At 46.7% G+C, this 23,377-nt stretch overlaps 2 protein-coding genes across 4 annotated transcripts in view; one reads left to right on the top strand and one right to left on the bottom strand.

The window, feature by feature from the left end:
* The first annotated feature begins 1,190 nt into the window (after positions 1-1,190).
* CUNH3orf86 (chromosome unknown C3orf86 homolog) lies at positions 1,191-1,835 on the top strand. The gene is given in 2 exon segments (XM_037736877.1): positions 1,191-1,472; positions 1,474-1,835. Coding segments are annotated over 2 exon segments (459 nt in total). The 3' UTR covers positions 1,651-1,835.
* A 9,055-nt stretch (positions 1,836-10,890) lies between these two features.
* TCAIM (T cell activation inhibitor, mitochondrial) overlaps positions 10,891-23,377 on the bottom strand; it is a 62,142-nt gene continuing 49,655 nt past the window's right edge. For 2 of the 3 annotated variants that reach the window (XM_017522361.2, XM_017522351.1), the window contains exons 9-12: positions 20,771-21,003; positions 20,030-20,161; positions 12,748-12,995; positions 10,891-12,648 (exon numbers count right to left, since the gene is read on the bottom strand). In XM_017522361.2, the coding sequence (XP_017377850.1) occupies positions 12,755-12,995; positions 20,030-20,161; positions 20,771-21,003 (606 nt within the window). In that variant the 3' untranslated portion in view covers positions 10,891-12,648; positions 12,748-12,754. Of the gene's footprint in view, positions 12,649-12,747; positions 12,996-20,029; positions 20,162-20,770; positions 21,004-23,377 lie in introns of those variants that run through there. The other variant, XM_037733151.1, reaches the window with a different exon arrangement.

Genomic DNA, 23,377 nt, shown 5'->3' on the forward strand with positions numbered 1-23,377 from the left:
GACCACAGGTGCATGCCACCGCCTGCAGCTAATTTATTTCCATTATTATTAATTTATAGAGATGAGTTCTCCCTATGTTGCCCAAGCTGGTCTGCAATTCCTGGGTTCAAGTGATCCTCCCACCTCCCAAATTGTTGGGATTACAGATATGAACCACCAAACCCAGCCACAACACCCATTTACTCTCATACCACTGAAGTCCCTAAGTCAGCAAGCACGGCTTGGTACTCCACTTAGGGTCTCATAAGGTCAACATCAAATTTTTGTCTACCTTCAGCTTATATCGGGAGATCTGGGAAAATCCACTTCCAGGCTCATTTTGTTGACACAGTTTCCATCAAGCCCTTTCCATTGTCAAACCAGCAACAGTGGGTTGAGTCCTTCTCATGCTTAGAATCTCTCTCACTTCTCCTGCTGCATCTCTGTGATGCATGTCAGAGAAAGCTCTCTGCTTTTTAGGGCTTAAGTGTTTAGATTGGGCCACTTGGGTAATCCAGCATAATATTCCTAGTTTAAGGTCCATAATTTAAATTACATCTGCAGAATACCCTTTTGCCATGTAATGAAACACAGTTATGGGTTCCAAGGATTAGGGCAGGGCCATCTCTTTGAGGGACCATTCTGCTGACCACACATCGTCATGTTTCTGTAAAATTAGCAAGAGTGATTTTTTTGGTCTTCTTTTGTATCAGATTCTCCACGCTTCTCTTAATTGAAGACTATGTTTTTCAAGCTATGGTTCATCATTGTTGCTTTACTTACAAAATGAATTTGAATGGCAATCATCAGTTTATTAAGGAATATAGTAAATTTAATTACATAAAAAAGTGGAAAATATCAGAGACTATATAGTTATTGTACATAACTATTTACATTCCATGAAATTGTTAGTATACACACACATCTCTGAACTAGGTCAGGACATAAGTATACATAGTATACTTGGTTAAAATTAAAATATTTTGAAAAGACCATTTAAGGAAATGATCCTAGAATTCATCTGGAGCCTCCAGTTAGGCCTGTCCCTGTCCCAGGAAGGCTTAGAGCTCCTGGGGGAGAGAGAGCGAGTCCCCTGGTGAGAGGTTCAGGCTGAGGGAAGCCCGAGCCCCGGCAGTTCCCTCTGACCCTCCACCCCACATATGGAGAATGGAAGGCTCACCCGTGTTGTCTCACTTTTTTCCCTTTTAGGTATGTCTAGAAGTCAGTTTGGACAGGGGCAGAAACCTCTAGACATGTTTTTCTGGGTGAACGAGATAAGTGGAGAAATCACCTACCCCCCGCAGAAGGCAGATGCACCTGCGGTTTCTCCTGAGAGACCTCAAGAGAAGCCCCCATCTCAGCCCAGGAGTGTGCAGGGGGCTCCTTGCAGTCCCCAGGGCCCACCTGCACAGAGGCCTGCCCCTGCACCTCCACCTAAGGCTTCTCTGAAACACTCAGGTGCAAGAAACCCCCACCCATCCGCACCGACCTGGGGCCAGGCCAAAGCCGGAGGAGGGAGGAGCCCCCCACGGTTCTCAGCAATCCCTGTCACCATCTCATCACCAGGAGGGACTCTGCCCATACTCGGGCCCCTGGGACCAGCCCCTCAGCCACCGGTCTCCACCTTTCCTGTCAGCCCTTCTGCCCACTAGGCCTTCACCTACAAGCTGAAAAATGTCCCTACTAAAAATAACTGGTTTTCGCTTTGAATCTTAAGAGAATTTGGTCACGGTCTTTAATCACCTTCCTGAGCCACCTGTGGGCAGAGCGGCCCCACTTGTACACCAGGCTCTGCAGGCCCCATCTGCCTTCCCCGGAAGCGCAGGCCTCACCCCAGGGGTCTCACAGAAATGCCCAGTGCTTTCAAGTCCAATACAATTTTACTTCCATTTTGACATAATGTTCTCTAGAGCTTCCTTTCCTTTCCTTTAAAATAGCAAGCTGTCCTGGTATTTCACTCAATTCTTTGGGCTTCTGACGTTGGTGTCAAAGCAATATGCTTAGTTTCCAGCCAGAGCCTGGGGACCTTCTTGGGTGGGGATGGAAACGAGCCAGGATGACTGGGACCTGCAGGCCCAGGGTCCCTGGGGCCCAGCCTCGGGTTTCCAGGCTTGGGGACAGCTCTCAGGGCAGGGAGTGCATGGGGTCCTGCAGGAAGCTCCCTTCTCAGGCAGCCTGAGGCTGGAGGAAGCCAGCAGGGGACACCGCCCTTTTAGGCAGAGTCACTCCCTTCCCCAGCTCTGTGCTTTCTCTGGGCACTGCCTCTCGGCCCTCCAGGCGTGGAGTGACTCAGGCATTGTGGGAAGTGGCCCCCTCACAGACCTGGTCCTCCTGGATCAGGCTGGCCAAGGGCTGCAGGAAGCCCCAGGGTGCAGGAGTGCGTCTTGGAGGAAGGACAGGCTTGGCCTGGGCACACAGAGTGACCTGGTTTGAGGAGGAGCTGCTGGAGAAGCTACTGGTGTCCCTGAACAGGTGCCAGGTGGCTCCAAGTTGTACCAGAGCAGCTCCAGGTGAAATGTGTCATCAGGATGGACTATGAGTAAGAGGAGTGGCGCACGCAGAGCATCGTCAGGTCAGAAGCTGAAGCACAGCCTGGCCGGCACCTCGGCGCCTTAGCCAGACTTGCAGCACGTTCTCGGCTTTGCCAGTGGGGCACTGTGCCCAGCCACATGGAGCTTGAGGTGCTGGGTGTCAAGGAAGTGGACTTCCAAGGGCAAGGAAGAGCAGAGCTACCCAAAAGAGGAGAGCTACCCAAAAGAGGAGCTCCCGGCTCATGGGTGTCTAACCACGGAGTCCTGGTGGAGAAACACCTCCTCTGCCCCTCAGCAGACTGCACCAGTCCAGCCCTGGAGTCATCACACCCAGGTGCCTCCCAGGTCTCATCTGATTCTTGGTCGGACCCAGGCCTCCAGGGCCCTTCATCCTAGGTGGGGCAGGTCAGAGGTCAAAGGTTAGGGTGGCTCTGTGTCTCTTTCTGACTAGGGCTTCCAAGTTATTCCAGGAAATGGGCCCATGGAGGACCCTGACCTTTCTGAGAGTTCTCTGAGCTGGGGGCATGGGCCTGGGGTCCAGTCTCAAGTCAGCCACTATGTCCTATGACTGCGACAGGATTCTGCCTATCTTGGCCTCATTCTCCCTCCCTGCACAGTATGGGAGTGAGCGAGCCAGTCTGTCAAGCCTGCAACCTACAGTCTGTGACAAAACACTGGGAAAAAGAGATGGCATGGAGGTCAGGCCCAGGCTGGGGTCAGCTATCGTGAGCCTGGCTGCTTCTGAGGGTGGCAGAGGCCCTGCCCATCAGCTCCACAGTGGGGTGGGTGCTCTGCCCTTGGGCCATCAGCTCAACAGGGGGGTGGGAGGACTGGCGGGCACTCCCTGTGCCCCTTGCAGGGAGGCCTTAATGAAGTCCTTGGTGTCACTGCTGGTGGTGCTCCAGGACATCCACCTGTGCATGGCAATGCAGCAGGGAACAATGGAGAGCAGGCCAGGCTGGAGGGCAGAGGGAGGGCCAGAGCCTGCAAGGTCATCTGGACCCTGGGCCTTGGAGGGAAAAGTTGCCAAGGCAGGGGCTGTGGGTCTCTTGGGCAAGTGACTGGGACCAGGGCCTCCAATCCTAGAGCCCCAGCAAGTGTCATAGAGGCGCCCAGAGAGATACAAGCCCAGCCTGCAGCAGGAATCTGAGTTCACCCTGCAGTGGGGATCAGGGCTCAGTGTACACCAGCAGAGTCCCCAGGGCAACAGATCCCCTGCACAAGCCACCCAGAGCCCTTTTGGGACAGCATGGCTTGGTGCTCTTCCCTGGGGCCTGGCAGGGCCCCTTCTGCTGACAGAGGATATATGAAAATATGTGGGCAGCAGTTTCCACCCATTTCCAAGACAGTTATCAGTTTGAGCTCTCAGGGTCTCTAATCTGGAAAGGCAACTGGCAGTGGACGTGGCCCCCTTCACGTGGGCTTGATGCCCTGTGTTGGATGACAAGGGCCTTGCAGTTAATAAAATCAGTAACTTCACCCCAGGCTAGGATATGTGTGTGTGTGCTAGAGAGGGGGTAGAGGAGATGGAAGTGGGATGAGTAGGGATCTGTGAGTGATCTTATTCTTCCACTTTCTGAAAGATGAGGAGACTGAGGGTAAGACTGGAGAGACCCTTTAATCACACAACTGTGAAGAAAGGGGCTATTTGGTCATGGAATGCACATTCTGTCCTCAGTGGTAGGAGGAGTGGGAATTGGAGGGGATCTTGGGAAGTGTCCTTGGGGATCATAGACCATAGAGACAAAAGCTGTCAGGCCTGGGCAGGGAGGGTGGCCAGGCCATGCATTCAGCAGCCTTGCTTCTGGGGGTTTGTTTTGGGACCCCACTCAGGTGAGCTAAACTTGCTGCACTGTGGCTCTGATAGGATGATGTTTTGAGTAAAGCCCAAATCTCAGGTTTTCATGTCTCCCAGGCAGAATTCGTGTTAGGGAGTGGTGTCCTGTTTAGGACAGAGACGAGGGAAGGGTGAGGGGGTTCTAGGTCTATATAGTCCATTTTCATGCTGCTGATAAAGACATATCCAAGATTAGGTAATTTATAAAGAGAAAGGTTTATTGGACTCAGTTCCACATGACTGGGGAGGCCTCACAATCATGGTGGAAGGGAAAAGGCATGCCTTACATGGTGCAGGCAAAGAAAGAAAGAGAGCCAAGTGAAAAGGGAAACCCTTTATAAAAACATCAGATCTTGTGAGACTTACTACCACAGAGCAGTATGGGGGAAACTGCTCCCGTGATGCAATTCTCTCCCACCTGGCCCCTCCCACAACACATGGGGATTATGGGAGTTCATTCAAGATGAGATTTGGTTGGGGACACAGCCAGACCATATCAAGGTCATATGAGGGTTGTGCCCTAAGGAGGTGATTCCTGGGGAAGAACTGAGTGTCCTGAGGCTGCCAGGTCTGGAGGAGGAGACGCAGGGTCTGGCAAGGGCTACCCCGCAGGGACCATGGGGCCTGTGGGGGCTCAGTGGGGAGCCCTAGGAGCAGATTTCAGTTCCATTTGGAAGAGGTTTTGTTTGTTCAGAGCTGCACCCCACTTGTGAGCTGCCTGTTAAGTGAGTGAGCTCTCCATCACTGCAGGCATGCAAGCAGAGTCTGGGCAAGCCCTGCAAGGGCCTCCCAGGCTGCAGATGGCCATGGGTCCTACAGATCACATACTCCTACCGGGGCTGGGGGTGGCCTGAGCTAAGCACCCACCCAACCAAGGGCATCCAGGTGCTGTCCCCCCACCCCACAGCTGCTGGGTATGTGTTTTCAGATGTGGCTAAAGGATGGGGCTTCAGGGAGAGACCCAGTCCTCTGCCCCTGGCCACACTATCTGCTCCCTCACCATCTCTAGTGCCTTCTGACTCAAAGACTGCTCAACATCTGCTCTTTCCCAGCTCTGCGCCTCTCCCCCAGCCACTCACGTGGCTTATCCTGTGTGAAATACTCCTTCTGGCTCTCCTTTGCAGGCTTGGAGCCAAGGACAAGTCCCCCGGGGTCGGAGCTCCATGCAATGCAGTTGCAGAGTTTATGTGCCTGGCTCTGAGGGCCAAGGTGGGGCACAGGAGGAGCCACTGGCTCCTGAGGCATGGGGAGGGCTTCCTGGAAGTCAGGAATAGCCTGAGCAAAGCTATGGAGGCTGGAAACTGAAACAGAGCAGGTCAGAGTGCTGGCTGGCCCAGCAGGCCCACCTGCAGATATAGGCAGGAAGAGGTGAGGTGGGAGTGGGAGGGCTTTAAGAGACCCATTAAGGAGCTGCGACTGTTTCTTCTGTCCTGGGGAGCCACAGAGGGTCTTTGAGCAGGGAGTGCAGTTCTGAAGGTGTGAAGGGTGAGCAGGGGAGCGCTTTGTGGTCTGGGGCTGAGATGGTGTAGATATCTGCAGGGACAGGCCATTGCACAGGTAGATAGAGTGGGGGAGAGAGGATGGGACGCTGTTCCTGCTCTGTGCCAGGTCCCTGTGGGCTAGAGGTTGCTTTAGTGATGGCCTGATGCTGAGCCATGCTCCCTGGGCCTGTGTGTCCCCAACGGTGACCTACATGGATGGGAGCCTGGGGTGAGGGGAGGGGAAGCCATGAACCTGGGTTACTCGGATACCAACCTCATGAACAAAGGCAAGTGGCCCTCGGGAGCCTGTCACAGCTCTCAGGCACACTGAGTGTGTGAGAAGTAAGGCCAGAGACATCCTCATGTGCTCAGCTGGGTGGTCATCGGGGCCCTGAGATGTACTGTGGTGACTTATTCACTTCCCAAGTGATGGAATTATCCATATTCTAACTGTGGTGAGGCCTCTGATAGCCAGAAAATTCTTTCTGTCCCACCACTGCCTTGCCTGCTTTGGCTTAAGTCAATATTGGGGCAGCTGGTCAGCCATTCAGGATGAAGTACATTCTAACCTTGGGCTGTTAGGGGGAAGATGGCTTCATGGACATCCAACTTCTCTGCTGTCCCTTTCCTCAAGGACGTGGTTCTGGTCAGAACAGAGGGTTCCAGCCAACCCAGGTGAGAGCTTGGGACAGAGGTCCCCAGTGAGCCCCAGACCTGGATGGGCTGGCCCTACAGATCAGGCAGTGGGGAGGGCTCTGGGCTGGGACACACCAGATGGCCCTGGCTGGCTCCTCTTACAATGATCCCTGGCCCTGGGTTTGAGGGACGTGGGAACTACACACAACCCTGGCTCCGTCCAGTCCCTGTCACCTGTGTGATGTCACCTTGCTCGTCTGGTACACAGGGCCCTCTGCGTGGTTTCCCTGAACATGTGGCCTCTATCCTGTGGTGACCTCCCTGCCTGGGCTGTGCTGGGCGTGCAGTCATTAGTGAGCACAGCATCGAGTTCTGGAGCCAGTAGGCTTTGATTTGGGGCCTGGCTTCTTCACTTCCTGGCAAGCGAAGCTGAAGATGGGGATGGGTGGGTAGTCCCTGCTCTGTGTCCACCCTGGAGGCTGCAGCAAACACTCCATGGAATAAGGAGTACATAAGGGGAGCACAATCCTAGCTGAGGAGGGAAACAGATTCCTAGGGCTGGGGGCTTGCTGTACACAGCCCTGCGGTGCTGAGACCACCTGGCCAAGAGGGCCATTGCTCATCCCTCCCTGTGCTGCTGAGGGGCTCTGTGGGCTCAGCGAGGGAGGCAAGGTGTCTGGAGCCCAGCCCTCAAAGTCCCCTGCCATCTGGACAGAGTGGGTCTTGCCCTGACCCTCATAAATGGGGGGGCTACCTGCTTCTCCAACCAAGGAGACTAGTTGGCGGGGGCTGCTCCTCCCTGCGCCCAGTGCCTGTGCCATCTCCTGTTCCAGGCCCACATGGAGGAGGGACCAGGTGAGGCAGCCTCAGGATGGGACATGGGCATTGCCCCAATGTTGCATGAAATGGGAGATGAGGGGGTGGCCAGATAAGCCTTGAACCATGTGGATCCAGACATCACTCTGTGGGCTGGAGAGTGTGACTGTGCACTGCTTCTGACTGGGAAGGGACTGGGAGACACACCCAGAGCGGAGCACTCTAGGGTCACTCTCGGGACAGTGGGCCACTAGGGTGAGAACTGCAGGGCCCAGTTCCTAACGGCTACTGGCTCCATTCCACATGTATGCACATCACCTCCCTCGATTTCACAGCAGAGCTCACATGCCACAGACACCCTCCTTTCAGCAGCCAGGCCACAAGTGTTGCCCACCAGTGCCTGTAGCACTCAGGAGGCTGAGGTGGGAGGATTGCTTGAGCCCTGGAGGCAGAGGTTGCAAGGAGATGGGATTGCACCACTGCACTCCAGCCTGGGTGACAGGAGGAGATCTCGTCTCAAAACAAAACAACAACAAAAAATCCTGCACTTCTGGGTGGGGATAAAAGTGAGGCACCAGGGCTGGTACCTATACAGACTATCCCTGTCTCCCAATCACACTGCCCCTCTTGAGGCGTGTCTGCTGTCCTGCTGACCTAGAAGTCTCTGGCTCATGCAGGCCGCCAACAGTTCTAGGCCAGTGCCCATGCTAGTGACAAATGAGAAAGTAAGAAATACCAACCGCCTCCCCCTCCTGAAGATTATGAGGGTGAAAATCTGATTGCCCTTTCAGATTGGGCAGCACCCTGTGCTGAGCCATTTTCTCCCAAATGAGGACTTTTTTTTGAGACAGGGTCTCACTCTGTCACCCAGGCTGGAGTACAGTGGCACAATCAGAGCTCACTGCAGTCTAGATCTCCTGGGCTCAAGTGATCCTCCTGCCTCAGCCTCCCTAGTAGCTGGGATTACAGGCACGTGTCACCATGCCAGGCTAATTTTTCTTATTTTTAATAGAGATGTGTCTCACTATGTTGCTCAGGCTGATGGTGGGCACTCTGGGGCAGAGGTGTGCAAACGTTGTTCTGAGAATGACACTCCTAGGCACTTTTGTGGTCCCAGTGTGCCTGTGCCCTGGCTGGAGCAGAGGGAGAATGAGGCTTCCTGATCAGATTAGCTGGTAGGAGGTGTGAGGGGAAAGGCCTGCCGGAATTCCCAGGGGAACAGTGGGAGCCAACCTGCAGGGTGCTGCCCTGACCCAATCTGCACAGCAGTTCTGTTAGGAGCCCTCCCGTGTGAATGCTTGCAAAGCGAGTTTCACAATACGGGTGGTTTAGCCCAGATGCAGAGTCCCCAAGTGGAGGGAGCTTGAGATGAAGGGATTAGGAGAACAAAGGCGAATCTAGTTAAAAGATAACCAGATGGACGTGCATTCTTGAGGAACAATGTGCTTATGAGGAACAAGGTGGCCATGAGGAACTATGTCCTTGCGCAAGCTCCAAAAATAATCATTACCCTTTAGAATCACTGACTGTGTATCTGTCATCTATATTGAGAGTGGCACATAATTTATCTACTTGTTTTTCTTCTTGGAAAATGCATATATACTGAGTCTCTGAGAAATAAAGTTGTTGTTGGAGCACTGACTCCTCAACCCTCCTGACCCTGCTTATCTGTCTCCTTTTCTTCTTGTGCACCCCCCACTCAGGTTGAAATCCTCTTGCTGGTCGAGAGTTCCAGGCACAGTTCTGTAGGAGCAAGCTGAGCCCTCCCAGCTGCTGCTCTGTTCATTCCTATCCTGCCAGAACTGACATGCCTGGCCACCCAGGGGTCATCTAAGGTCCCTTTATGTCTCTGCTGTGATCCTATCCTTCTCCCAGATGGAGCAGTGCTGCTCTGAGGGCCCACATGGTGGTGACTCTATCCTTGGTGCTGACCTCATGGTGGGCTTGCCCAGAGCTGGGGGTGCTTCTGCCAGCTCAGATCTGTCCAGCCCCTGCAACACCTGGATTCTAATCTCACGTCTCCTACCTGCAGCAGGCAGAAGGGCCCTGGACAAGTCTCTTCCCTAGTTTGGGCCTCAGTCCTCCCATATGTAGTATCTGTCAGCTTAGGGGAAAAAAATCCCAAAAATTCTCCATAACAGTTCCCCATGAGGAAAAGGTTTTTTGTTTTGTTTTTGAGATGGAGTCTTGCTGTGTTGCCCAGGCTGGAGTGCAATGGCATGATCTCACTGCAACATCTGCCTCCTGGGTTTAAGTGATTCTCCTCTCTTAGCCTCCCAAGTGGTTGGGATTACAGGTGTGAACCACTGTGCCTGGCCTGAGGGAAGGGTTTTTAGCAGCCAAGAGAACCAGGTTGTAGTAGCTGAGACTTGGGGAAAGAAGGGTCCCACAGCAACTATGCAGGTCTCATCTATCTGGGGCACTGGCTGGTCCATTTCTTTCTTCTTGTGTTTACCCAACTGCTATGGAATAAAGGGTACCCAGGCTGGTGGCCAAGGACCACCCATGTAAGCAGTCTGGTTTCCTGGAACAGACTTGATCAGGGTGGCAAGAACCTCCAAGAACATGCCTTGGTGCCTCCTTTTATAGGTGGGGAGACTGAGGCCAAGTGAGGGGTGGGCCTTGCACCCGGGGCCACTCAGCATCTGCAGCCCCTGGGACTCCGTATCAGGGTCATGTTTTACCGATTGGATGGAACCTGTTGTAACCCTGCTGTGTCAGAGGGCTCGCTGTTGGGGTCTTTGGCCAGGTGGCACAGGTAGGGGGGTGGTCTTGGAACAGGGTGGGCACTTCATGGTTAGGCAGTTGCCAGGCCTCACTGGATGCCTCTGTGGCTTCTGTACCCTGGCCTGTGGATGGGAAGCTGCCAGGACCATGGTCCCCTACAGAGGAGCCTGCAGTCTTGGGGTTCATCAGTCTGCATGGGACTCACTTGATCTGCTTGGTTTACTCCAGGGAAGCCTGGGCAGAATTCTCCAGGGAAGCTGGGGGTGGGGCAGCAGTCCCCATGAAAGAGGCCAAATTAGTAAGGGGACGCAGGGGCATCAAGATGCTGGGACAGTGACCTGAGCTGGAGGGGTTAGCTCCAGGGACCTCTGTCTGGGATATACACTTACTCCCTAGAGATGCCAAAGATGAGCTGGCCTTGGAGATATCCCTGGTCCCTCTTGTCCCACCTGCCCACTTCTGAAAGCCCAACACCCTCTCATTAGCTCAGGGAGGCTGCCTGGAGGTGGAGTCCTTTAAGAGAAGGAGGAAGCAGAGCCTGGGAAGAACCGGGCCTGGGAAGAACCTGTCCTGGGGACACATACGCCTTCCTGCCAGGATAGCCTGGGCAGGGGAGGGCAGGCCTGTTTCTTCCTTGGGAGATGCCGAGCCCTGAGCTGGAGCTCAGGTCCCTTTGGAGACCACTTCTCACCTGAGGCTTTGTAGAAACAGTGAGAGGGGTCTGCTCCTGTGCCAGCTTTCAGTGGGGGACAGAATTTTCTCTTTCATGTTAGAGTGGGAGAGGAAGTCAAACAGGCATATATAAGTACCAATTTCTTCTAATTTCCTGTTACACTGGAATACTTCTAAAACTACTAATAGTTGGGTAACAAGAAAAAAGTTATCTGGTTGATGTAGGTATTATTTATTATGTAACAATTAGTTCTGAGACAAAATTCAATTCAAAACATATTACTGAGGATTCTATATTAGTATATTTTAGAAATGCTGTAATACAAACCTGATTTTCCAATACATTTTCTTACATAACATTTAAGGAATTTTTCACTATCATTATTTGGCTCTGGAAAATCTTTACAGGAGACATTTGTTACACTAGAAAACAAAATTGAAGTATGGTTGTTATGCACGGTTAAAAGGGATGATACGCACAAACTATAATAATTACAAATCAGTGCTTCTTTTGAATACACATTTGAATGTAAACTTTTTAAATAATCAGTGTTTTAGACAAATATAAAACATACTTCAAGAACTGATTTTAACATCTCTTTTACTTTCTAAGGCTCTTTAGAAAAAATTCCTTTCTGATTCATTCAGCAGCAAGGGCCCAAAAATGATGTTCCAAACCAGGATTCACCTTGTCCTCTTCCCAAATGATCTGAAGAGGTTCTGGATTGGTTAAAGACATTGCCCAAAGGAATCTTAGGGTAAATCTGAGCTAAAAACACTGAATCCAGAGATCAAATCTCTCGGCCATGCCAGAGTCACCATCAACCACTTGGGGTTAAATTACATTGCTATGAATGATGGAAGGTGACTCTGAGGGGCTTTAACCATGCCGGGGCTGATGAAAGGATTTCAAACATCAGTAAGAACAGTAAGATCATGGCTGAGAAGGGTGACAAGAAATCCTGGAGGGTGTGAACCATTTTACACCTGATTCTATTTCCTAGAGCTCTTTGGGAAACAAGCAAGAATTTTCCTGGATGGTGTTGGCCATGAAACAAATGAGTCACCTCATTAAATGATTCAAAAACATTTCCTGCTGGTTTCATACTACCAACAGTTGAAATATTTTAATGGATAGGAGAAATTACGGGTTTAAAATTAAATTCTGTCACTGAAGATGTTTTAATAAACTGGTTATCAGACTGCTTATGACAATGTCAGTACCATACATTCAACTGCTTTTAGTCCTTCTAGTCTTTCTCCTGGCAAAATCTGTGGTTATCTACTTTTTGCTACCTATCAATCACCTGTTTTGGACATTAACTGTCAATTACTGGCTGCAAAATATATGTGTGTGTATATACATGAGATGTAACTATACAGATGCATGTTGAATTATAGACATGAGTTCTATTATTTCAGAGCTATACTCTGACTATGAGATCTGTTTATATTTACACACATATACCTGTCCAGCCCCAACATTCATTCATATAAAAATATATGACTATTGTAGAATCTTTCATTTGCCTATCACTAAAAATATGTTATTTCATTCTAACATCTTTTTATTTAGCCTTGCCAATCAACATCATAAGACTGGAATATAAAATATTTTTATTATTTATTTAAAATTATTATTATTATTTTTTGAGACAGGGTTTTGCTCTGTCGCTCAGGCTGGAGGGCAGTGGCTCACTGTAGCCTTGGCATCCTGGGCTCAAGTGATCCTCCTATCTTAGCCTCCCTAAGTAGTTGGGACCACAGGCATGAGCCACCAAGCCTGGCTTATAAAACCTTTTTAAAATACATTTCCTAGCAGAAACTAATTTATTTTAAAAGTCTACTTTTAAAGCAGCAGTTAGAAACTTTGTTCTTATAATATGTAAATAATACTGTTATATCAAATTGTGGATTTAAATCTTTTTAATTTAAGTTCCTTTCTTATCTCTTCAAAAAATAAAGAGATAAAAATTTTTATCTCACTCTGTCACCCAGGCTGGAGTGCAATGGCATGATCTTGGCTCACTGCAACCTCTGTCTCCCAGGTTCAAAATTTAAAAATAAATTCTGTGTTACTTAATGGCTTCTCCATTCTTCCAATTCCAAGGAATACAAAGGTCTCCGTCTTGCATAACAGAGTAAAAATGTGAAACGCAGAGGTGCATCCCATGTAGGTAAGGCAGTGATTGTTCTAGAAGTCTCTTACAACAATCCACCATTTGTATACTAGAAATGCTGGGTTCTTTATATAACTTCTCCAGAGAAAATTTCTTTGTTGACGCCTCTATCAATTCATTTTCAATAACCTTTAACCTATTATATAGAGAACAAAAATATTGCCATAAGCTATAACCAAATAAATTAACACACAATGTAAATATAGTCTTAAATACTGGGGCTATAAGTGCACTCACAACACTGAAAATGCCACCCACAAAGGCCAAATTAAACATTTGGAAGGCATGCCGAAAGCCATCATGCATTAAATCTTTTAAGTTACTGCCACATGGAACTCTAAAAGTATTTGTTAATCTTTTTAGCAGTAAAGGGCTAAAAATGACATAAAATTTAAAAAGCTCTTATATTGCCTTACCTAGAAGCTGTCAGTGACTGAAGAAAGCAGAAAACGAAGAATATAAAACCTCTAGCTTTAGGAGCCACCTAAAGTTTTACCCTTGGGCAGTAACGCCATCTAAAGATTTCCCAGATAAACAGCAGACTCACAGCAAAACAGGATCCTGAGGAGGACAGGTTCTCTTCACTCTGACTCTCCTATCTCACCAGCCCCCCTGTCTGTTCCCTCCCCTCTGCCTGAAGTTACAACTCTCTTATTCCAGCAGGGGCTTCAGTTCAGGTCTACAAAGTATACAACTCTAGGCAGAACTCAGTGTCTCAAATACTTTCTCCCACAGGTGGCAAGTGCCTAGGGATACAGTGCTGTGGTAAGTGAATTCAATGTGCTACATCTAGACCAACAGAGGAGTTACTCAGCAAGTCCATTTAACAAAGTGAGTCAAGCAAAACTGCCATGGTCATGTCTCTGAACCAGCCTATTTTAAATACTTCATTGGTCCATATAGCTTATATTTAATCACCCTTAAACTCTGCATAGAAAAGTAGGTACTATAAAATTTCCATAAACTAGACAGTAAAAAGCAGAAATGGTCAGAGCAGTTAGTTATCCTGGCCTATAATAATGAATCCCTTCCTCTAACGATACCCTGGCTCACTTCTCAGGTGCGTTTGCTTTTTTTGTAAGATTACTCCCCTACACAGTGCTGCTTAGAGATTTAAGAAAGACAGAGAGCAGTCAGGGCTGACGGTTCTGAAAATGCTCCAGCTGGGCCTGCTTCTAATCTCTCCAGGATTAGACAGAACTCTTAAACTTTTATCAATAGCAGGGGATGAGTAACTTTTTTCTTTTTTCACTTGTCAAGAAAAGAGATACTAACAACTAGGCTTAGAAATGAAAAGCCTTGCAGTGTGACCATGTTGCTACATAGTTCTCCAACAGTACATCTTTTTTGTTGTTGTTGTTGAGATGGAGTTTCGTTCTTGTTACCCAGGCTGGAGTGCAATAGCGCGATCTTGGCTCACCGCAACCTCCGCCTCCTGGGTTCAGGCAATTCTCCTGCCTCAGCCTCCCGAGTAGCTGGGATTACAGGCACGCGCCACCATGCCCAGCTGAATTTTTGTATTTTTAGTAGAGACGGGGTTTCACCACGTTGACCAGGATGGTCTCGATCTCTTGACCTCGTGATCCACCCGCCTCGGCCTCCCAAAGTGCTGGGATTACAGGCGTGAGCCACCGCGCCCAGCCTCCAACAGTACATCTTTAAAATCTGGGCAAGACTCTCATTCTCATTCCTTTCAGGAGAAGCCTACAGTCTCATCCCTGGGTTTCCCAGACTCATGGGTCACAAGCTTTATATCAGGAGAATCCATCTGTTCTTCTGGGGTAAAATCTTAGAGAAGCATCTAGTCCTGAGAAGGCAGCCCTTGGTAAGGTTTCCCAGGGCTGTCCTCTCAAAAGGAAAATAATGTGTACCAGCCTCTCCTCATCCTTGGGTGCCTCTGCAGTCTGCAGATTAAAAGATTTTTTTTTTTTTTTCTGAGACAGAGTCTCACTCTGTCACCCAGGCTGGAGTGCAGTGGCACGATCTTGGCTTACTGCAACCTCTGTCTCCCAGGTTCAAGCGAGTCTCCTGCCTCAGCCTCCCAAGTAGCTGGCATTACATGCATGCACTACCATGCCAGATATTTTTGTATTTTTAGTAGGGACAGGGTTTCGCCATGTTGGCCACACTGGTCTTCAACTCCTGACCTCAGGTGATCCGCCCACCTTGGCCCCCACAAAGTGCTGGGATTACAGGTGTGAACCACTGTGCCCAGTTTAGGAAATATTTAAAATACTTTTAAAAATTATTTTTTGATTTTCCTTATAATTTCTTTGCTTTATTATATTAATACTTGAGAGAGAGAGAGAGGAGACAGGCTGAGAACACACAAGAGAAACACTGTAATGTGGGTGTCTGTGTGAGTACAGGGATTGTGGAACAGGCCTGGAACCAGAAGAGAACTTCTGTTCTGTTGGTGAGAAGTTTTCTTCCAATGTTAAAAAATAGGCCACACATTTCCTAGGGGGAAATGAACCTCCTTTCTCTTAACAAAAGTTATATTTTAAAAATGTATTTATTACTTATTTATATTATTTTTACAGATAGGGTCTTACTCTGTTGCCCAGGTTGGAGTGAAGTCATTGCAGCCTTGAAGTCCTAGGCTCAAGCGAAGCTCCCACTCAGCCTCCTGGGTAGCTGGGACCGCAGATGCACACCAACATACTTAGCTAATTTTAAACTTGTCTGTAGAGACAGGGTTCCCCTGTTGCCCCGGCTGGTCTTGACCTCCTGGCCTCAACAACCTCAGTCTCCCAGAGAACTAAGATTACAGGTGTGAGCCACTGCACCCAGCCTATTTTCTAATATATATTTTTTAAAACACTAAGTTTAACGATTCTACCTTTAACATCAGAATGTGAGTTCCAAAAGGGTATTTGTCCTGTTTGTCTGTATCAGCACTAGTGACTTTTTACGTGCTTGGTAGGCATATAAGTACTCATCAAATATTAGTTGAATGAATAAATGAACATTTTTTAAATGGTTGTTTTTCATGTTTCTTTTTGAGACAGAGTCTCACTCTGTCACCCAGGCTGGAGTGCAGTGGCACAATCTCTGCTCACTGCAACCTCCGCCTCCTGGATTCAAGCAATTCTACCTCAGCCTCCTGAGTAGCTGTGATTACAGGCGCCGACAACCATGCCAGGCTAATTTGTGTATTTTTAGTAAAGACGGGGTTTCACCATGTTGGCCAAGCTGGTCTCAAACTCCTGACCTCAGGTGATCCACCCACCTCAGCCTCCCAAAGTGCTGGGATTACAGGTGTGAGTCACTGCACCTGGCCTTGAGGTAGGGTCTTGCTGTTGCTCAGACTGGAGTACAGGGGTGTGACCATGGTTCACTGGAGCCTTGACAACCCAGGCTTAAGCAAACCTCCTGCCTCAGCTTCTCAAGTAGCCGAAACTACAGGTGCACACCACCATACCCAGCTAATTTTAAACTTTTTTGTAGAGATGAGGTCTTACCATATTGCCCAGGCTGCTCTTCAACTCCAGGGCTCAAGTGATCCTCCTGCCTCAGTCTCCCAAAGTGCTGGGATTATAGGTGTGAGCCACCATGCCCGGTCTTTAGTCACTGTTTCTACTACATGCAAGTATCAGAACTACTTAAATATTCTTTTATTACTGTACATTTTGATTGCTTCCAACTTATCGAAGTGATTTTAAAATTTGAAATGTATGAAACAGAGTAAAAGGAAACGTCTGAGTGGGTTACTATAAAAACATAAAGGAGTGTCCCTGTTAGAGAGAGGTGGTTGATTCTCAGGCACAGGTTACCCTGGGTTATTACTACCCTACAGAAGAACTATGAACTAGCTTATCACCAGCCTCCAAAGGACTAGGGGTTCCACAGGCAGCAAACACTGTCCACATGCCAGCCAGGCAATGCTAAGAGACAGGAGCTACAAGTCACACAGTCTTGGGATGGGCATGTGGGTTGTACATACTAGCTTAGGATAGTGTTGTTTTTGTTTTCCTTTTTTTTAACTGTTCAGCAAGCTGAGGGTCCTGCAGAGCTACTCAGAGGACCCTGTGAGTACGGGTGGCCTCTAGTTCCTTTTCTCTTGAACTAGAACAGCTGAGAGCTTTAATCTTATCAGGTTGATGCGAAAGTAATTGCAGTTTTTGCCATTTTTTTAATGAACTGAAACTTAAGAATCCACCTTATAAGTTAAAAAGTATCTGAAAACCACTCTCTAGGAACATGCTTCATCAAAGGAAAGAAGTTAGTCTTCATCACTACTCTGCAAATATAATGAAGGTGTCTTACTAGGGCAGGGACAGCAGAGTAAAGGAAGGGGAGACTCCAAAGCGGAGGAGAGGCTCCTGGGCCCAGAGTCAGGGGCACCACAGTGATGACTGAGCCGGAAGGAAGGCTGGGACCAGCAAGTGCTTCCTCTTCTTAGGCACTAAATATAGGGATGAGGACTCTGGGGTCCAGAGCCAGAAAGAGGCTAAGGAAGCAGGTGAAAGGTCAACAGGTATTTCCTGAAGGATCCCTGTGTGCCAGGCACCCAACCCACCTGGGCCTGGCACTAGAGGGCACAAAATAGTCTGCCCTCAGCGGGTTTACCTTCTGTTGGGCGGGAGAGAGAGAGAGGATACATTAAGGAGGAAACAGCAAATTGGCCAAGGTGGATAGAGAAAGGCACGCCAGCTGAGGTGGAGAGGAAAGTACAGCAGAGGGTAGGGGTTCCATGCTGCAAGTTGTGTGGCCAGAGAAGGCGGAATGTGAGCAGGGCCTGAGGAAGCTGAGATTTCTGAGGAAGGAGCGCCCAGGCTGGGGGAAAGCACACAGGCCCAGGAGTGGGTACACACCCAGAGTGCTCGAGGAGGATAAAAAGGCTGGAGCAGAATGAGTGAGAGGAGACTCCCAGTAGCTGAGCTGAGAGAAGCAGGGGAGCGGGCAGAGGGCCTTGTTGGCACCAGGCAGAGGAGTGACAGCTCCAACTAGCTTCCCACTTCTGCTCTGAGAACAGTCTACTTCGGGTTGAGGAGGTGCTGGGTGTGGAAGCCTGAAGACCAGACAAGGGGCCATCAAAAAATGATGGAGGCTCAGACCAGGTACGGCAGGAAAGGAAAGAAGCGGCGAGTTTTTTTCAGGTGTGCTCTGAAAGGTGGACTGGGGTCGGGAGTGAGATGGGAGATGAATCAAGACGATCATGGGTTTTTATTCGCCTGGGCAACTGACAAGATGGAACATTCAGAAATTGACATATCTGAATTTTATTTCTTTTCACTTTCCTTTCTCACAGTCTAATAGCATTACTCCAAAGCTATGAAATGGCCATAGAGAAAAATAGGAAAAGCAGCCGATAGGTTATAGCAAACAAAATAATCAGTCCTAATGATGAACAGTTGGCTAGAATTGCCTTGAGGGTTAAAGCAGATGTAAAATTTAGAAAAGAAATAGCAGGAACAAATACTTAACAACCAATGAAGAGGTAGGGTGTGATAGGATCTGGCCTACTGAGTTGTCATCAGTTCCATAAGGAAAAAAAAGGGATGCTGCTCCTTCATTTATTTTATACATAAAATTATCCCACTGTCTCGTGCTAAAAGGATGGCTTTCATGGTTAGTTGCCATCTCTTCTCTCTCCTTATTTATTTTTCAGAGACGGAGTCTCACTCTGTCGCCCAGGTTGGAGTGCAGCGGCCTGATCTCGGCTCATTGCAACCTCCACCTCCTGAGTTCAAGTGTTTCTCCTGCCTCAGCCTCCTGAGTAGCTGGGATTACAGGTGTGTGCCAGGACGCCAGCTAGGTTTTGTATTTTTAGTGGAGACAGGGTTTTGCATGTTGGCCAGGATGGTCTCAAACTCCTGACCTCAAGTGATCTCCTGCCTCGGCTTCCCAAAGTGCTGGGATTACAGGTGTGAGCCACCGCACCCAGCCTCTCTCTATATTTAAAATTCCTGGCTTTTTAAATGAGCACTTTGTGGAAACTGAGCCTCACATAAACAGTAAGGCAGAAGAACTGCTTTCACCAGCACCCTGCTAAAAAACCCGGTCCCGTAACGCTGTCCTCTTGTCTCCTTGAAACATCCCTCCATGGACATGTGCAATGGCATCCTCTCCAGCTTCCATCCTGTTCCCTGATATTGCCTTCCCTTGTCCCCTGTGCTCCCAGGGTGTCAGCTTTAGCTCTTCCCACTTGACTGTGCTCCAGTGACCACTGACAAAGTTACATCACTCACATCTCCTACTAGAAATAATTCCAGGAGGCAGAGACCATGTCTGAGTCTTTCTATCAACGGCACTGGGACTACAGGCACATGTTGCCAGCCTGGCTAATTTTTTTTTCATATTTTAGTAGAGATAGAGTTTCATTGTGCTGCCAAGGCTGGTCTCAAACTCCTGAGCTCAGGCAATCCACCCACCTTGGCCTCCCAAAGTGCTAGGATTACAGGCGTGAGCCACTGAGCCTGGCCTTTTTTTTTTCTTTTTTTGAGATTGAGTCTCGCTCTGTCGTCCAGGCTAGAGTGCAGTGGCGTGACCTTGGCTCACTGCAGCCTCCGCCTCCTGGGTTGAAGCCATTTTCCTGCCTCAGCCTCCTGAGTAGCTGGGACTACAGGTGACTGCCACAACACCTGGATAATTTTTGTATTTTTAGTAGCGATGGGGTTTCACCATGTTGACCAGGCTGATCTCAAACTCCTGACTTCAAGTGATCTGCCTACCTCGGCCTCCTGAAGTGCTGGGATTACAGGTGTGAGCCAATGCACCTGGCCTAAGATGATTTTTTACTTTAAGGTTTCTTCTCAACTTAATTAAGATACAGATAAAGTTCTTTTTATATCAATAGTTAAAAAAAATTTAAACAATAAAGATCGCTGTTAATGAAGTAATAATCAGTATTTTTCCTTGTTGCCAGTCTTTTCCATCTGGAAAATTCCTTGCTGATATTCTTATTTTTCATTCTGTTCCTGAATTGACTTTTATATTAAGAAGCTGTCCTTCTCAAACTGAGGTCCATGGTGGTAACATAATTTAGGTTATTATACTTATAAAACATGTAATCTCTCGCAGGTAGGGAATATGTAAATATGGAATATCTACAAATTAGTCAATTTCCTAAGCTTCACACAGTTTCCAAGTCCCATATTTATAAGTTCCAAATATCTGTCAGTTAGACTGAATGAAGTGACTTTACAGAGGACTGGCAGTACTTACTCTTCCTTTCTTTTCATGTTCTCTCTTGCCTGCTGAGCTTTGGTGAGAATAAACCACTGGAGATTTGCTGGATCGCAGAGTGCTGGAATATTAAAATGCCCGAGTTCATGCAAGCTTGGAGCATATCTGTCACTGCAATAAAATATACATTAAAGGAAAAACTGTTGACCCTCTCGTCTCCCCCACCAGGGAGAATTTTTATTAGTCTTTGGGAAAATTTAAAATAAAAATCATCGAGAAAAGCCACCTCGAAAGTACAGCAAATGCGGATTAAAGCTTTGCTGCCCCTGAAGACACACTTCTTCAGGATTGTGACATGCTTGCAAGCCCTCCGATCTTTCTTATCTATCACATGCCAGGGGTGACCTGCTGCACAGTGAGGTTGTGAGAGTTAAAGACAGAATGCGTGTAAATACCCAGCATAGTTCTCGGCAACAGCGTATACACCACAAATGTTGGCTACCAATTTAATATTAGCTTAATCTTATAATGTTTTCCACTGGATTGACTTTGCTCAGTAAATCCGTTCAGCAATATATTCAAAGAACGTTCTAGACATTGAATCCTTCAGTCCTCCTATGCTGGTGTTTCTAGTATGTAGAAGAGGGTTGCTAACACAAGTAGTGGCATTCTTTTAATCCCTCAGAACTACACATCAAAATAGAAAACAATTTAATGCATTTACACACGCAACCCACCTAAGGGAAGGAATTGAATAATCCTTCTATCTTAGATATTTACCTGTTAAGGATCATTTGTAAACCACGTAAACTTCGAGGGTGAAAAGGTATTCTATTTTTCAACAGTCTGTTATAAAACACATCAAGAAGAGAGTAATATTCTTCAAGTGTCAATACTGGCTGTAATTCTTCAATATAAACAACTTGTATGCCACCTAAAAGATAGCTTATTTGGTCTTCTAAAAGCATCAGCCTCCTCTGAAGGTCAAAATAACTTGGCAATCTTTCAAAAAGCTACAGTATTAAAAAAAAAAAGGAAATAATTAATTTTATGTTACCATAATGATTTGATTTTAGAATTCCAATAAATGGCATTAAGACATTTTAACAAGAAAATTACTTTCATAGAAGGAAAGTTCAAGTAAGAGATTAAAAAAAGGACAATGTAATGCTGGAAATATTAATATTCAAAACAAGCCACTGTAAATTTTTTTTAAAAAATTTATTTATTTTACTTTAGGTGAAATGTAAATCAAAACCACACTGAGATATCACCTCATGCCAGTTAGAATGGTGCTCATTAAAAAATCTGGAGACAACAGATGCTGGAGAGGATTTGGAGAAATAGGAACACTCTTACACAGTTGGTGGGAGTATAAATTAGCTCAACCATTGTGGAAGAGAGTCTGGCGATTTCTCAAGGATCTAGAAATAGAAATTCCATTTGACCCAGCAATACCATTACTGGGTATATACCCAAAGAACTATAAATCGTTCTTCTATAAAGACACATGCACACATATGTTCATTGAAGCCACTGTAAATCTTTGGGATTTTTAGATGGGAATTTGTGAGGTTCCAAAAAAATAACAATATGCTCCAAATAATGTAAGTCTTAATCCTAAGCACTAATATTTAAATATTTAGATAAGAATCTTAAATTGGTTTAGAATTATTAAATGGTATAATAAAGGTTTTAGAAATAAAGTCTATGTATTTCAACTCAGTGTATTCCTTGAAAATTTACTTTAAAGCAACTAAATGTAATTAAATGCAATAAATACGACTGTGCACCTACCACGTATGTAAGCACTGAGCTGGGCACTTGAAGTGTACAGAATATAAGAGTTTGTCCCTGTTTGGCTGGGACTCACAGTTGGGGTACAAGGACACAAAAATCCAAATTTAGCATACTAAATGCCACATCAGGGTGAGTGGATACAGAGGAGGTTTGGGCAAAGGTTTCTAAGGGAGTCTAATTAGACCAATCTTAAACAGTAAGTAGGATTTAGAAATGGCACATGAATGTGGGGGATGTTTTGTAGGGAGAAAAAAGAGCATGTGCAAATATGGAACCAAGAAAGGAACAGCCATGTTTGGAAACAGTAAGGAGTTTGGTTGGCTGGCACGTGACCTGCTGCAAGTGAGTGAAAAGAGAAGGGCTGAGGGAGAATGTAGAGGCTGATCAGGGGAGGACCACTAAGGACTTAAGATTTTCTATTAAAATCCAGGGCCTTTTAGAAGAGTTGGAAGGCATTAAAACCTCTGCTATAATAAAAGCAATAGCTATGTAAAAATTCTACAAATTATTTATAATCTACTTTTAACACCTTGTGGAAAATAATTTTACTCCCTATTTTTCAATTTTCCTCTCTATGGGTTTTACTCATATACATATGGTAACTACATTTTAAAAACTTTTTGAGATAACTGTAGATTCATATACCTTTCACTCAACCATACATCTTATACAATTATTGGTATAATACCACAACCAGGAAATTGACATTGATACAATTCATTAATCTTACTCAGAGTTCATCAGTTTTACTTGCATGCATTTGTGTGTGTATTTAATTTTCATATGCGTATTCACTGTATTGTATGTATATATAATATATAATTTTGACTGTGACACTGCCATAGTCAAAACACACACGAGTTCCATTACAGGGATCCCTTTTATAACACCAACACCTGTGTTCCCCTGCTCTCTACCTCCTGGCAACCACTAATCTGTTTTTCTTTTCTATGATTTTATTATTCCAAGGATGTTATGTAAATAGAATCATACAGTTTGTAACTTTTTGAGACTTCTTCACTCAGTGCAATGCCCTTGAGATCCATCCAATTGCTGCATGTATCAATAGCTCATTCCTTTTCATTGCTGAGTAGGATCCTATGGAATGGATGTACCAGTTTGTTTAGCTATTCACACACTGAAGGACATTTGTTTTTTTCCTAGTTTTTGGCTACCATGAACATTCATGTACAGGTGTTTGTGTGAACATAATTTTTCATTTCTCTGCTGTAAATGCCCAAGGGAAACTGCTGGGTCACATTTGGTTTTGTAAGAAACCATTATAGTCTTTTTTTCAGAATGCCTATACCACTTTATATTCCCATCAGCAATGTATGAGTGACCCATATTTTTCTGCATTCTCACCAGCATGAAACTATTTTTCATTTTAGCCATCCTGATAAGTGTGTAATGATAATGCACTATAGTTTTAAATTGCATTTCCCTAATGGCTAATGATAAATATGTTTTGTTTTTTTTTTGAGATGGAGTCTCGCTCTGTTGCTAGGCTGGAGGGCAGTGACGCGATATTTGCTCACTGCAACCTCCGCTTCCTGGATTCAAGTGAATCCCTTGCCTCAGCCTCTT

Source organism: Cebus imitator, unplaced genomic scaffold (assembly GCF_001604975.1).
Source record: "Cebus imitator isolate Cc_AM_T3 unplaced genomic scaffold, Cebus_imitator-1.0 Scaffold0, whole genome shotgun sequence".
Lineage (NCBI taxonomy): Eukaryota > Metazoa > Chordata > Mammalia > Primates > Cebidae > Cebus > Cebus imitator.